General features: G+C 42.4%; 1 protein-coding gene across 2 annotated transcripts in view; it reads left to right on the forward strand.

Moving 5' to 3' along the window:
* The window catches only part of CTTN (cortactin), a 172,076-nt gene that overhangs the window by 101,964 nt on the left and 53,262 nt on the right, over positions 1 to 16,850 (forward strand). For both annotated transcript variants that reach the window (XM_085643538.1, XM_085643539.1), the window contains exons 7-9: positions 1,536 to 1,646; positions 2,783 to 2,893; positions 4,719 to 4,829. In XM_085643538.1, coding sequence (XP_085499664.1) covers positions 1,536 to 1,646; positions 2,783 to 2,893; positions 4,719 to 4,829 — 333 coding nt within the window. The remainder of the gene's footprint in view (positions 1 to 1,535; positions 1,647 to 2,782; positions 2,894 to 4,718; positions 4,830 to 16,850) is intronic.

The following is a 16,850-nucleotide window of genomic DNA, read 5'->3' on the forward strand; positions in this document are numbered from 1 at the left end:
ATCTTAGGACTGTGTTTTGTGTTGTGTATTGGTTTGGCTTTTTCTATTGTCCCTTTAGTAATATTTACTCCTCAGTTTACAACAGGCAGTGTGAACCGGTGCCCTGTACTCGATTCGATTACTGCAACCACTAACTCTAATATGAGCGTTGTGCTAGACGACCGGGGACTTGAGCACCGTGGGCTCGTTAGCAAAAGCTGGTCATTCAGTTGTGAAGTGTTAGTCCTACATTTGTAAGTTTTTGACGTTTGAAGCCTACCCAACTCCCGGCTGTAAATTTACAGGAGTCAAAGCAAGTATTTCTGACTACGAGAAATGTAACTAGTGAAATTCCACACCCAACACCTGACTTAAGTCTTATTTTCTATTTCTCTTGACATCCGTACATTTACAAGGTTTTTTGGTTTGGAAACTATCTGGGAATTGCTGTTTATTATCATCCATTTTTACATTTTAGGTCTCCACCAGCTTTCTCTAGTAAACCCAACCCGAAACGGCCACAAACTTTGTGTACAGGATTTATTTTGAATCTTGGATGCAGGTCGCCTCCAATAGTCCCATTTCAGAAACTCAAACCATTGATCATGGGCATGCATCGGCCCCCTTTAGGTCCGTTTAGGATAAAGGTCTGCCTTGATATAGCACAGCAGATAACAGCCTAATGGTTCTAGAGGTTGAAAATCTGTGGGACGTAGGAAGGGCCTTGGTAAACATTATTTTACAACCCGGGGGCCCTTTCAGCTTCCGAAATTGTGCACCTTGGGTATTCAAAGAAAGCAAGCCAGTCAACGTTGAGGCATCATGGCTAAAGTGGGCATCTTCTTCTGGCCACACATTTGGGGAAGGCTCTTTGCCCTGTAGATTTGTTTGTAGGCTTGTAACATTGAGCGAATATCTGCCCTGGTTTGATTGTGACGTAACCTAACCCGCTACTAAAAGGCATTCCATAAGTGTGCGGGTAATATTCAATGTATCCCAGAGCTGCTCCTGCTTGGACTCCAGTGTGCTGCAACACAAACTATCAAGTGTTCGAAAATATTTACCTTTTATTCAACCATTGAGACTGACGTTTTTTGGGTATGTTGGTGCTTATCTAGTGTGAAATGCCTGGTGTATTTTAATATATGGATGGGTCCACCCTGTTTAGGTGCTTTGTCTCTGTATTGCACCATATTTGTGTTACATGTGGGCAGCCTCTTAAGGTCCTTCCTTGTTTACTACATCTACACTGATCTTTCTTTTTATGCTCACAGCCTCTTTGTTGTCTTTCCTGCTTCTTTGTGATTGTCTTTCTGGAGTACTGTTTCATGTGGGTGCACCTTCTTTAGATCTGCCTGGTTTCTTTATCTCCTGTTTTAATGTTGTTTTCGTTACATGTGGCCGCAGTATGTCCCGGTTCTTCCTGTTGCTCTGTCTACTTTCTGGTCTCTCGAACCGAAAACTTAGCCTGGTCCTAGAGAGTGACTTGTGCTTATTATGTGTGTTGGACGCTGAATTGTCTCTTGCATTACTCATTACGTTCTTGACCCCAATAGACTATTCGAGTGGCTTTGGTGGAAAGTATGGTGTACAGGCTGATCGGGTGGATAAAAGTGCCCTGGGATTTGACTACCAGGGGAAAACTGAGAAGCATGAATCACAAAAAGGTTGGTAAGAAGTCAGCTGTAGGTTGGTTTACTGTTATTGGACGACTGTTGCAATCAAAGGTTTAGGTCACTTACATAAAAGATGTTGTACTGCATGTTCAGGCAAACACTTGAAACGGTAAGGTACATACGTTTTACATTTGAGATATGACTTTAAGTAAAACTTATACCAAGAGTTTCATGTTTCTATACAATTTTTGGATCTTCTTGGTGTGTGAATTGTGCTTGCTTATGAGTATTATTGACTTTCAAAACCCATTTCTAAAGAAGGATTGTTTAACAGTGGCCCACTTTTTAGCCCATCAGTTGTGCTATTTAGGTGGTGACAAGACTGTTGTATAAATTTGGTTGCAACTTTAAGGGTTGAATGCATTTATTATGAGGTGGCCATACCAGGAGTTCAGTTATATTTTAAATAAAGTTATTTAGTAAACAATTTTTAAATAGTACGCCCTTACAACTCTAGTGTGCTCATACATACAGGGTGAATGTTACTTTGAATTTAATGTATTTTGCTTTAGGTCATGTATTGTTTTTCAAATTCTGCCAGTGAGATTTTTGCATGAATTTGACTTTTGCTTATTAATTATTATTTCCAGAGAATTCTTTTAATTTGCCTAATCATTGCTGCATGAAATCACCGGGGCTGGGCTTTACCTAAAATTTCTCATCTCCATCAATAAATGTCTGGTTACTATTTTTGTAAGATTTCGTTTTCTAAATCTTAATCTTCACTAATTTTCAATTTGCAAGAAAATGCTGCTGGCCTCTAAACCTGTACCCGTCTATAGTGTGATAAATTGTGCAGAATAGTGATTCATTGATGTGAAGTGAACAATGATGTAGGAGCTTGCACCGGGTTAATACTGGTTAGACGTGCTATGGAATGCTCCAGAGCAAAGAACTAGCAATGTCCAACATTGACTTAGAACTTCTCACCTCCCATGTTTTCCAATTCGTTTTATGTAAATTTATCTTGTGGGTATCCTGAAAATCTGACGTGGGTCCAGGCCTCCTGGACCGATGTGGGATACCTGATGCAAACATTTACCTTTTAATACTTCTTAAATGCTGTTTGTGCTAAGAAGAGGCACACCTTTCTTGAATTTAAGTCTTTGCTCTCTTGCATCATGTAGACTACTCAAGCGGTTTTGGCGGTAAATACGGTGTGCAGTCTGATCGGGTAGACAAGAGTGCCCTAGGCTTCGATTACCAGAATAAACTTGAGAAGCACGAGTCACAAAAAGGTCAGTATGTCATGTGTTGGTAGATTTGGTACTTCTGCCTTTTGTAAATCTTACATAATTTGTAACCACAACCTCTTCACCTATGGGACTGAAATGAATTTTGTTATGGGTAGAATCATTTCATTTTATTTAATATTGGGTTCCAAATAAGGTAATGGCCCCAGAGCTCTATCTACACAGAAGCTCGCTAGATATGCCTGGCTGATCTCCCAAGACCATCATTATTTCACCTGCCGCTACATCGAAGCATCCTACGCTTCATGTAAAAGCATTTGGGTTAAGATAGCCCATCAAAGATGCACGCAAGTAGATCTTTCTCTGTTAATACTATTGATCAATCTCTCCCTGATTGTATAAAATTAGGTGGGGAATGAGAGCAGGGATAAAATGAAGTGGGATTCGGAAAAGAAGAATGGTCCATGATTTTTACATTGTGAAATGACCGATATATGGACAATGGGTTGTGCTCCCAGCACAGTCATTGCTCAACTTTTTACTAACGCTGCTGCAGGTTGAGGTTAATAGAAGGGGATGTCTTCGCTGAAGTGGCAAGTAGGTCAGTCTGTTGAAACAAAGTGTTTCTTCATTTTCCATTCTCTATGATCTTCACATATTTTAATATCCATTTAAAGTGCACGTTTGTGACCTCTCTATGCTGGTGGCTAACGATAAGCTGTCTGGGATCACAGAAGGCTTGGGTTTGGGCACACAGGGGTCTGCTTCTGGAAGAGTGTCTTGAGGGTAGTCGAAGGGTTGTGTTTTGTCGAGTGGATGAAGCTGTAAGGGGTGTTTATTGTGGTATTGTGCATGGTCATTACGGGATTGTGTGTTGTGCATATGATGGAGGTCTCAGTTGCCATGTCCAGCACTGGGTGGATCGGTCGCTAGGACATGCCTACTAAGCCTTCAATTCTAAGGCCGTCATTACAAGTGATCCTTGTGGGAACAATAGTTTGCATGTTGCCCGAAATTACGAGCGGAGTGAGTATTCCCCTATAGATTCCAGCAAGTCAAACCTGCCAAACATTTATCGTGGGGAAAAAGGCCCATAAGAAAGGCAAACCAAGCAGAATTAGGAGTGTTAAATACAGATTCTGTATGTTATGCCTGATTTGCAAGTTAAAAACGCAAAGAAGGAGGTATTCATCACACGTGGTAAGTACGTCCCCCTGTGATAATGGGGTTTACCATGTGTGGTAAATATCTCACCCTATTCTGCCTAACTTCTTACGAGGGCCTAAGAAGAAGTTGTTCGTCATGGTGATTGTCCAACACGTCTTTTTAGAATAACTGCTCTTGAATGGAACAGTGTGCCCATTGTCGGATAGTAAAATGATCTGTGTATGTGCGTGTAAGTACAAGCTAGTTTGTGATGTTGTGTTATTGACATGGGGCTACAAAAATGTGGACATTGGTGCAGTGTTTCTAAGTAGAGTAGCAACATTGCTGCGGGTGGTGTATGAACGTTAGCCTTCCTTGCTCGTGGCTCTTTTGCTTGTCACGATTGTGGGTCTAGTTGAGCGCGGATCATTTCCCGCTGGTATCGTCTTAGCTCGAGGTGGACTATTGTGGATGGAGTATCACTGACCTTGCAGGAATTCGTACATCACTTGTTCGGTGCCTTCTGTCTACATCTCTTGCGCGTTACCCTGGATGCTGGTTTGAATGACAAATGATTTTTGTCCAGTCTTAAAGAAGCTGTGAACCCATTAGTTCCTCTCCGCATCCTTTTGAATTACTAATGTGCGAGTTATCATACATCTATATTGACCCTGTCCAGATTTAGACCATTTGTACAACTTAACCAATTGTGTTTCATTTTCAGATTATTCTAAAGGCTTTGGGGGCAAGTATGGCGTTGACAAGGACAACGTGGACAAAAGTGCTGTTGGCTTTGAATATCAAAGCAAAACCGAGAAGCACGAGTCTCAGAAAGGTCTGGTACCCTTGATTTCTTATTTTTGTAATCCTTGTTCCCTGTTTTGTTTCCAAGTAGCTAATTTTAAACTTCACACCATAGGCTAATCTGATATAATCGTGGACAACTACTTCACTTGCTTGTTTCTTCGTTGCTTTGAACTGGAGATGTTTACCCCCTTATAAAAGCGTCTGCACATTTCATAATTTGATAAAATTGTATTCTTTATATACTTGCTTTTCCTTTGAAGGTTCAACACCTATGCACCATTGGTGTTTAGAACAGCACCATGTCTTACTTCGGTTACCTCTATATGTTAGTCTTTGCTGCAGGTCGGGTATATGACAGCTTGCTTATTTTATTTAGTTTTCATTTTATTTATTTTTTGGGCCAAAATCTGAATGGGACGTCTATCTGAAGGGGACGGGCCTCATTTGCATTTTGTCTGCGATGTGCATTATCCTATCTAAGACACAAGGTGTTGGCTGGAGGAAGTGGTCTGATAAATAGAAAGGCTCAGGTTATTTAACCTCAGTGTGCCGTATCCGCATCCAGAGAGACAAAACTCCACCAGCTGAACTGTATCCTCTTGTCTTTCCTGTACTTTTTCTGCAAAATCACAGCACCCTACGTTCCACAATAGCAATGATCCGTGAGTTTCAGACCGGCAGCAGAAATTCCTTTTGTTAAATTCATTAAGCGTATGTATGTAGCGCATCAAACTTCACAGCATTTGTGCTTCGCAGTGACCACAGAAAGTAGTAAACCAACAGTGACCAAGGAAGGAGTGGCCTTCAGTGCAGCTTTCAATGAATTAGGTGGAGCCAATTGTGTTTGTGTCGATTATTAAAATGAATATATATGTATTTGCATTTATATAGCACTTACTTCGCCTGAAGAGGCATTGAAGTGACTTATGCAGGGCAGCATGCTGCTCCGGACCCAAGGTTAGTGGTTAGTCCAGTGTTGTTGGTTACTGTTAGTTATTGGGTTTAGTCTAGGCATTCAAAGCAAAACATCCCATGCTGTCATTCCAGCTACTTTATGGTGATATTAATTAATAGGGGTTAGTTGGGATCATTAGTGGGGGTGTGAGCTCATGCACATGGTTGGTGGAGTTAATAGATGAGTTAGAGGACATTGGGTACTGTTAGTCTGCATAGTTATGAGTTTCAGAGAAAGGAGGAGAGATTGTGATCTTGAAAATGAGTTATGGGCATTTTGCCAAAATTCCGGAATAGGGAATAAGGCAAACATACATGCGTCAGAGTAGGTTGCACTCCGAGAGGAGGTATGCAGAGGATGGAAGGAAAGGAGAGGGACATTTGCCAGAGAGGAAAGATAAATACATAAATAAAAGGAGCGGTGACCATGCGATGTTTTGATTGAAAATTCGTTTTTATATGCTGAATTTAGGGAATGTAGATGTTTATGAGCAAGCATGCAGTTTGAGGATGCTAGAGCTTAGACCACAACATTATTTACTTGTGAAGATTGTGCTGTACTAGGTATTTTTGATAGCCTCTAGAATCCGGTAAACCATCTGTCTGCTGCTAGGCTGAAAAATGACTGGATGCATATGTCGAAAAATATCAAGAGCTTTATTTAGGCTGCAGTCAGAGCAAGCAACAACTTCAAGATCATAGCCGCAAGAAAATATATGGGAAATAATATACACATTGACAAAAAGATTCTGCAAATGCTGGAGCGGATGTTTTCTGGTGTTCATCCTCCAGTTTGGCACACAGTTTTAATCGCAAAGCAGTGTGGGATCCATTTGAATGCCTCTGCTTTGCTATGACAAAAGATGGAACGTGAAACCCGCTTCCCGGACAGTGGAACTGTATTATCTGTTCTAGTTAGTGGAGGGCGGGAAATGTTAACAGTAGTGTGTGTGAGAATTGTGAAAGGGCTCGTTTTACAAATTCAATTAACACTGTTCAGCAAATGGCTCCTGATTAGACTTTCCTGAAGCACTGTGCTTCTGTAGATGCTATGGGTGAGAAGGGGTCACGTGGAGGTTGAAGGGGGCACGTTGGGTGAGGACAAGCTTCTTGTCTACCTTGATTGCGCTTCTTTGCAGAGTCCTCACTACTCTTTGTGCTTCCATGGTGGGTGCTCCAGGCTGGAGAATGCCCAGCTGTGAAAGGCATCACTACATAAAAACTGTGTGTGGAGAGTAGCCTGGAAAAGGCATTCGTAAGGAGGACCACCCCAAATTGGTTCTGAAACGCGAGGCAGTGGTTGCATTTGCAGTTTGGGTCAAGTAGATATTCTGTTTTTAAACTGAATGAATCGCTTTATGCTGAAATACTAGTAAATTGTCACTGTTTGTGTAATGCTACAGTTGTGCAATGAGCCATGCTCAGTAACCCTGAGGTTAACTCGGCGCCCTGCCTGCCCAAGCGAAAGAATCACTGATTGAGTGAAGCAGATCAAGAGTAGAGGGGGGACTTTAAAGGCAACTGTAGTTTCTTTCACAGCACTGCGGCTGCATTTGCAACTCCTCCAGACCCTTATGGACCGCCTTCAATTCAATACCCCACAGACTTGTGCTGTGTCCTGGCTGATGGCATTTCTCCTAAACCCCTATCACGTACAACTTTAAAAAGGGTCAATAGGGTGGGCATGGGTCAACACTGGCCACGCTCGCGGAACTAACCTCTGCCTCTTACCGAGAGCTATGGAGCTTTAATTGTATATAATGCAACACATGCAAAAAGACAAACTGCACCGCAATGTCCATTTAGGCGACTATGAGCAACACAAAGACCACTATGGTACAGCAGCAGAAGATGAATAATGTGCTGGGGATGCCGTAGGTCCTGCCTTGCACAGATGCTCCCACTCCCCTGCAGGCATGCTTCGTAACCCCGACACAGGCCCTTCACCTTATGCTGACGGATAGTAGTATACTGCACCGAAAACCATCCCACCTAATTTAACAAGGCAGACTGTTAGACCCTGATTTAATCTGTGGAGGTAATCCTCCACCTTTTAAAGAATCGACATCCAGAGCTCCTACTCCAGAGCCCCTGGCTACTCCATGTAGTTATTATACAACATGAGCGATGAGCTCAAGCTTTGATAAGGTTGAGCCAGAGAGGGTGTTGTAGTTTTGGAGGATTTACTTTGGACAAGTCGTGATGTTCCTGGTGAAAAGCAAGTGAGCCCTAAGGAATCTTGCAGCAGTCCTGTCAAGAGACCAGTAAGTCCTGAAAAGTTGTAAACAATGATTTTTCTGTATGAATGATGCAGGTGGCCTCATCCAGTATTTAATTTGTGCCAGTGGTTGCAGGTGGTGACCATTGTTGGGGGCTGGAACTTGTTTTTCTCCATGAGACTTTGAACTTGAGAGGGAAAGGCAGAGTAGGGAGACTGAAGGAGGAAGAGGCAAATTTAAAAACTATGATCGAAGTAATAAGCAGAAATGAAAAAACCCGCCATAGTGTAGGCGGTGTAGGGTGGTGGATGAAAGAGCATGGATGAAAGCGACTGAGTCAGCAACCCTGGCATTCAGCCATGCCGAATGAGGGCTCCCCTGGAATAGCTTTCGGACCCTTCTTTATGTATATGTCTGGCTTCGCCTTTCAGATAATACAGAATCTCTCACACGGTGGCTCAAACACAGCATAGCAGGAGACATAAAACACAACACCACATAGAAAAGGGTTTTATTTTACAAAACGTTCTCCTTTTAGAATAAGGCTTGTTTTTTTATTTTATTTATGCAGTGCTCTCTTACAGACTTTCCCAGATGCCAAAATGAATCACATTCAAATACACGTGGAGATATATATATATTTATATGCATGCAAAAATAACACACTTGATAATGCAACAGTTAAATGCATGAATAGTACTAATAAATAGACAAGCAGCAAATAAAAGTAGATTAAACTCTTGTTGCTTGGACCTACGGCCCTCTCTTTCTTGATCTCCTGTGTGGGCTGTTCCTGACTGCTACTCCCTGCTCGCCCGACCCGGTTCGCGGGTTCCGCTTCGTGGCAATAGTTTGTGGAGGTCTAGTGGTTGGTGCCTGTATCGACTGGGGAGCCTGGGGCATACCTGCAGGGCTGCGAGCGTAATCGCAGGGACTCCATTGCCCAGGAGTCCCTACCTGGCAAACTTGCATCACCTGGCCCGCTCTCCCTGCTAGCCCCGCCCCCTGTTCACAGGTCGGACTTAAAAACTCTTCCTCATCTTGTTTCAGCGGGACTCTTGTTGCTTGGACCTACGGCCCTCTCTTTCTTGATATCCTGTGTGGGCTGTTCCTGACTGCTACTCCCTGCTCGCCGGACCCGCTTTGCGGGTCCCGCTTCGTGGCAATAGTTTGTGGAGGTCTGGTGGTTGGTGCCTGTATCGACTGGGGAGCCTGGGGCATACCTGCAGGGCTGCGAGCGTAATCGCAGGGACTCCATTGCCCAGGAGTCCCTGCCTGGCTAACTTGCATCACCTGGCCCGCTCTCCCTGCTAGCCCCGCCCCCCTGTGCGTTACACTGACTGACTATATACGTGTGGCACTTGCCTCCGCTGCGCGGGAGCGCGCGGGGCGAAGCCCGGGCAAAGGGCGGGCCGTCTAAGGCCGTCCAAGGACGTACAAGGACGGGCCGGGCCCATTATCTTGCCTCAAGGACTCAAAGTACTTTTTAAATTATATTAATTATTGTTTTTAGGTTTTCTTTTACAGGTAGTTTTGTTTAGGTCTTGGTCCTATTATTTTATTTATTTTATTTTTAATTTTATGTAATTGCTTGTATGATGGCTCTACGTTCTGGGAAGGGTAGGCAGGTAACAGTAAAATCGAGTAGTGTTAAAGCAACTGGACCTTTAGACGATTTTATCATACGGGCAACAGGGATATTGGAAAAAGAAATTGCCCTTACAGAAAAGCGCTTGTCATTAGATTTAGTAACTGGGAAACGCTCTTCTCTGGGACGGATTGGTTCTGTAACTACTCCTGGAAAAAGTGTGGCCAATAACTTGGAAGCTAGCCCAATTCTTGTAGTAATTTCTGATCCCCATTCAACTTCGATGAATGATATGGTGGCCTGTCCAAATGAAGACCGCATACCGCCAAATACTACCAGGGATAGTGTCCAACTCTGTAACTCGACTAACACAGGGCCCACTCCAATGCAACTCCAGGTCCTGGATTCTGACCCAGTAGTAGTAATTACTAGCAAACGGAAAAGTGGAGGAGGTCAGAAAAAGGGAAGTAGAGTTAAATCAGCAATGACAAATGCCGCAAAAGTTGCAGTAAACCCAGTTAAACAAAGGGGTATCCCTCCTGGGGTTGTTGGTGATGTAACTTCTTGCTGTTCATATAATAATGACGAACTTTTGGCAACCATTGAAAAGCGGGAAAAAAGCCTTTTGATGCCCCTCCTAGAGAAAATGCAAATCGTCAATTTAAAATTGGATCAATTAGAATATCTCATATCAGCTAATACCCACTCTCTTGAAACATTAGTAATGAATAGTACACCCCCTGAGATCTTGGATAACTGTATTACAACCAAGAAGGTGGGTCAGAAAAATCAAACTAAAGCGCTACAAACACCTGTAGTTGCGGACCCCCAGGAAGCCCCCTTACAAACAGCTCTAACTGAGCCTGCATTGGTGGTTACTGTGGGTTCTCAGTTAAAGACTGTAGCAGCTATAGCATCAACATCGAAGTCTTCTACTCCTAGAGAAAAAGTTCCTCTAAATAAACAGGTTCGTGTAAACCTACCCCCTGATTCTGCCCCATTCATGGCAATCCTGACAGGTGTTCCAGTACTGGCGCCAAATCGATTGGAATCAAATCAGGATCTCGAAAATAAAGTAACCTTTTGGCTTAATAAAAACAGGCAGCTGCTAAAACGAAAATATTAAGTGTGCGTAGGGTCCCCTGGGTGGGGCCAAGTGTGAAAGATCTAGAGGGGGATTGTATCCTTATAAAAATTTTATGGATAGTTGGGTTAAAGACTTGATCTGCCGTGAACCTAGGTTTGGCAGATCGGGGGATATTCAATGCATAGGTTTGGAATACTTTTACCCAAACTTGAAATATGCTTCCCCTAATCTATGCCATAATTATTCCAGTGTAAGATTACAGAGTGAAACACATCCCAGGTCGACCATGATTAATGCTGCTGTACGATCGCCCTATAATAACCCTGGTTTGAACCACCGGGGTGATGGTTTCTTTAGGGTGCCTTTGAGTAACAATCCTATGCGACCACCCTATAATTACCCAAGAATGAGATTTCAAGGAGAGGAATATTTAGGGTGGATACCGAATCATAACAATAATATTCCCCTAAGAAACCGCTTTGATCCATTAGTGGGTATGGAGGGGTTAGATTGACCATCCATTAGTGGATTGGAAAATGTATCATCTACAGTACAGTCAAACTTGCGTGAGAATAAGGGTAAAAGATTAAAGGTTACCTCTGTGGAGGATGTTACAACTAGTGATGTACATATTGTTAATCCTTTAAATCTAGAGTCTCATGTTAACACAGGCTGTGAATTGAATTTGTCTGCCCCTCGGCTAGACCTGCCAATTCGATTGGACCCTGTAGGTGAAAATTTAGGGGAATCAAAACTCCGCCTAATCTCATGGAACATTGCAGGACTTTCCACCAGATTAGAAGACGAGATATGGTTGGATTTTGTGGGTGGTCAAGATATCCTGTGCTTTCAGGAGACATGGAGTCGAACTGATAAGGAGATTGATGGCTTTCAGCCGTTTAATGTTCAAGCTGTACCATCATTAGTAGGAAGGGCAAAGGGTGGGATAATGACTGCAATCTCCCTTAAATTGAAGAATTTAGTAACCTCCAAGATAGTGGATACCTCATGGTACCAACTGCTTTTGCTGGAATATTTGTTTCCTGTGCCACTGTTATTGATTAACTGGTACCATAATGTTTTTTCTGATAATGAGACATCTGTAATTATGAGCTTGCAGGAAGCAATTTGTAAGGCACGTAGTAACCGGCCTCTATTATTTATCATTTGGGTTGGTGATTTTAACTGTTCACTGTGTAAATTTGGTGGTTCAAATGTGTGTGGTTTGGAGGATGTAAATGAACAACCTTTGACACACTTTAAGCACACACCCAAGGGGGACGCACTAAATAATATCATTGTTTTAAATGATTTATGTATAGTGAGCCTTGGGTTGCCCCAAATTTATTACCAATACCAACTTTTCAGGGAACTAGAGGCTCGATGAGTGTCATTGATTTTTGCCATTTTGTCTAGTAGCTACTTTCATTATGTAGATAAGCTTGAGATACTCGCAAATGCGGCAAGTGATCACAACCCCTTAATGTTAACTTTGTGTCCTCCTGCTAGTATAAAACACCCAATTTCGGAGCAACCCATAAAGTATTCCAGGAACCAAGGTGTTATTATGAAGTGGGGCAAAATTGATGCTGCCGGTTTATAGGCAGATATTTTAAGCGTTCATAGCTCTGAAGTTGAGTCATGTTTATTGCCAACATCCGATCCTGAAAAGGTCATTAGGAACTTTGAAATCTTGTGTGGGCATGTGGCTGAGCATCTTAAAAAACCAATTGGGAAAAATAAATCCAGGGGTTTTAGATGGTTTGATTCTGTGTGTTCTGCATCCCACAAAACTCTAAAAGTGGCTTTGCAACAAAAACCAAGGAACAAGGACCTGGTAAAAACTGCCAGAATTGCCTATAAGGAGGCCACTAGAAAAAGGAAGCAGGATCTAAAAAACCTTGCTTGGGAAGACCTAGAGAAGGCCTCAGAGCTAAAAGATAGTAGGCTTTTTTGGGAAGTAGTGAATCGCCCCCTTTTTACGAATGATGGTAGAGATAACATAGTGATGCAGATTACTGGTGAATCATGGGAAGCCCATTTTGGGAAAATTTTTAACCCCAAAGCAAAAATATTCTCGGGTCTTCTGGATGACACTATGAATTTGGAGGCTTCACCTACAGCCTCGTCTCTTAGTTCCTCGATCACGTTGCAAGAGGTGGAAGAGGCCTTGAGGAAAGGTATACCATTAAAGGCTCCTGGTCCTGACGCTGTGCCATTAGACTTTTTTCGGCATAACATCAATGTATGGGCACCTTTGCTTCTGAATGTATTTAAGGCGGTTATTATTGGCCGTATCCCTGCATCATGGAAGGAGGCAGTGGTGGTGCCGATTTTTAAGAAGGGTGATAGGGGTGATCCTCGATGCTATCGCCCTATATCCTTAATCGATGCATCATGCAAATTGCTGGGTAGAATAATCCTTGCCAGGTTGGAAACATGGGCAGACTCTGTGGGTCTTATTATAAATTCCCAATATGGTTTTAGAAGAGGAAAGGGAACAATCGAACAGTGTTTGAACTTGGCATTAATTATAGGCAAGTACATGAGGGCAAGGAATTCCACTATTCACCTTGCCTTCATGGACTTGTCAAGTGCCTTTGACACTGTTTGTAGAGACAAGTTGTGGCAAATGATGGATGACATGGGTTTTGAGGAACCCTTGGTTACGTTGCTGCGCAGATTGCATGCAGCAACAACCGTGGCTATAAGATTTGGACCAGGGGGGGAAAAAACAAAATCTATTCCCTCAACTGAAGGTGTGCGACAAGGTTGCATTTTAGCGCCTTTTTTGTTCTTAGTATATACAAATGGCCTGGAGAAGTATTTGTTGGATCACCGCTGGGATTTTCCAAAGGTAAATGGTAGAAGTATCCCCATGCTTTCTTACGCCGACGACACGGTATTAATGACCCTTACAGGAAATAGCATGCAGACTTGTCTTGATGCTTTTAATACCTTCATGCTGGACCTGGACCTGAAGGTAAATTTTGCAAAATCTTTTGCGATGGTCTGTGGCCCAAAAGGGTCAAAATCTAGGAAGCTTATGGTAAAAAAACTTCACCATCGAAAAGGTGGATAATTTTAATTACCTGGGAAATTTCTTTAATAATAAACTGAGCTGGGCCCCTTTGATGAAGGCCCGAGTGCAGAGTGCTAGTCGATCCATAGAGGGCCTGTTCCGTTTTTGCAGTAAGCTGGGTCAAAAACCGGTCGCACACCTAAAAACTTTGTACAGATCAAAATGCTTATCTGTGGCCACTTATGGGGCGGGGGTATGGGGGATTGAAAATCCGGCCGTGATACAGGTCATGGAAAATAAATTTTTAAAACGCTTATTATCTATCCCTTTGGGTTCGTCAAACAGTTTTTGCCATGTTGAGAACGGAATGGATTATGTGACTGATACCATTCGCATCTCCCCTTTATTACTTTGGGGTAAAATATGGTTATCTGAAGATCTTAAGTTTTCCAAACAAATTCTTCAAGATTGTAAAAGTCTTGATTACGCAATGCAGATCCCTTGGTTGTCATATGTCAGTGATACGTTATATAAAATAGGTTTGGGTCATCTTTATGATAATCCTGAAAATATCCGGGGAGATATTAAAACTTTAATTAAAACGAGTTACCGGAAATACTTAAATACACTGTGTCCGGTTAGGTCAACCAGCTGTATGGATAAACCGCAGCATCAGTTTTACTTAACTTTTACAACCCATGTACAATGGCGGTTTTATCTTACCAGGTTTAGACTAAACATTCTTCATTTTCTTTTTGCCTTTCCAAAACAAGGGGGTTGGTGTGAGAGGCTGCCCCCTTGTCCTTGTAATAACAAAGTTAGTCAGAGTACCATTCATGTTGTCCTTTTTTGCTCTTTATACCAGGAGCCTAGGATTAGGTTTATTAAGCCTATCCTTAAAGGGCAGCAACCTTGTAATTATAAAGAAGGTTATGACTACTTATTATCACCATCATCTCCTGGAGTATGTTGTGCCATGATAAATTCCATACGACTTTCACTCCAGATTAGGAAACGGTATAGTTCGTCTGGTGTTAGGCCTCTACATTGCTGTGGGTAACCGTATTAGAAATTGTTGTTGTATGATGGCCACTAAATTGCCTTGTGCATTTATTTATACTCTCTGGTTTAGGATGCCAAGTATGTCCTATTATACTGACAATTGATCTGTTGAATGTATTAAATGCATGTTCTTTTAATATAAGAATGTATACTTTTATGGTTCATTTTTTGAACCGAATAAAGTTCTTGAGACTGAGACTGAGACAAGCAGCAAATAAAATGAGATTAAACTCAAGCAAAATAATATGGGATGTCCAGCAAGAGATGAGAAAGATGTATACAATGACTTCTTCACACGGATACTTTGGACGTACACTCTGACTCATTTACACATCACAAAGAAAACACCTCAAATGTTCAGACACTGGAACCACGCAATATAAATGGCACTAGTCCGAAACAAGTCACCTCACCCGATCATTCCCTCAACATCGTTGCCAATTCGTTCTGGGGGGGTGGGGGGTGGGGGGTTCCCGTTCACGGCTGTCTTGGACTCTCGACGGGGACTCCGGTTCCGTTTGTCTTACAGCAGTACGTCTACTCTGTAAGTGAGCTCCCAACTCTGTCAACAAACCTCCGCTTTATAGTCTCAAAACACACACTAGAATATTCGAGAGTCTTCCTCCCTGCACAAGGAAACATACTTGAAATGGCCAGTTTCCAAGCAAGCACTCCATGGCAGGAAGGAGTTCCCACGTTACCTCTACATTCTCGTATGTTCCAGCCTTTATCTTGACGAAGCTCACGAAGGCCTTCCAGGGTACATTAAAAAGTCTTTCTCAAAAACAATCCTTGAACGTGATTAACCCAAACACCTTGCAAGCGTGTCTACCTGGCTTGAGGCTTTTCTGTGCGCATAGTCCGAATTCAGACTGACATGAGGCCATGTCAATGCCAATAGTAAGAAATTAATAATACTTCCCAGGGTATAACACAGTGCACATTTGTGCACCACTTGTTATAGCATCACATACTTCATCTCTCAATGTACAACTCAATTAAAATAATGGTAGGCAAAAGTCATCACAGGGTGTCAGACCACAGAGTGCCTCTAGCACAACAGTATATCCTTTAATAAGAATCGGTTAAGCAGTGGATTTTGTTTTTCTGAGTTATTCAGCATAAATCAGATGGTTTGTTTGCTTTGCCTTGTTCCATTTTCAGGTGTTAAAAGGATTTATAGGGAGCGTGCCTGTGTTTAGATTGCTTTTAGTAGTCCCTTGGGCTATTAATCCCATTTTAAGGGACACTTTGTTTACTCTTACACAATAGAGTGTTGCTAAACTAGTTTACACTCACATCTCTCACTCCAGTATCTGAGTTTGATTTTGTGAGGCTCTTCTCACAAGAGTTTTCTTTTAGCACTTCGAAGCAGAGCACGGTTGTCTCTGTCCAGGGTTTGTGTAAATTGTCTAAATTCATTGGCGAAGTCCTAAGATGCCACCTGGTCTGGTGTGTAAGCTGAGGCTTGCGTAATTGCGAGTACAGCTGTAATGAGGTTACTGTAGTCTAATGTCTTTCAGGTGCCTTCAATGTTAATATGCGTTAAAATGCCTGTGCTTGTTGTATGGTATTGGTCTTTGTAGTGTGAATTCCACAACCTTATTCAAATTGAAGCAGTATGATTTCTCAGACTTTGGATTCTAAAATTTCTCCTGCACCAGGAACAAAAGCAATTGATACCCATGAACAAAAGCAATTAATACCCATGAATATAAGTGTTCTTGGTGAGCTGCTCCATTGTCACTTTGGTTGGCGGCAGCACATTCTCTCTTCAGAACCTACACATACTGTAGGAGCCCTACAGCAGAACTGGGTTATTTCTTTCCAGCACCGAACACAGGAGTCGTTCAAATAATCTGTAAATTTGGTCTGTATCCTGAGTGGGCCTTTTCCTATTGAATCACGAAAGAGGCCAATAAAATGGATGACAAACAAGGAGCACACGAAGAGGGAGGGAAAGACGCCATGCAAGAGAAAGCGAGTCGGTGGGAAAGAGGCAGGGGCTTTGCAAGAGTGTTTGAAATCTGTATCTTGGGGAGAAAGTGAAGGAAGGTAGGAGAGGGACTGTTGTGGCAATTGATTTGGGTAAAAGAAAACAGAAATGTTGGAAGTGG

Source organism: Triturus cristatus, chromosome 3_1 (assembly GCF_964204655.1).
Source record: "Triturus cristatus chromosome 3_1, aTriCri1.1, whole genome shotgun sequence".
Taxonomy (NCBI): domain Eukaryota; kingdom Metazoa; phylum Chordata; class Amphibia; order Caudata; family Salamandridae; genus Triturus; species Triturus cristatus.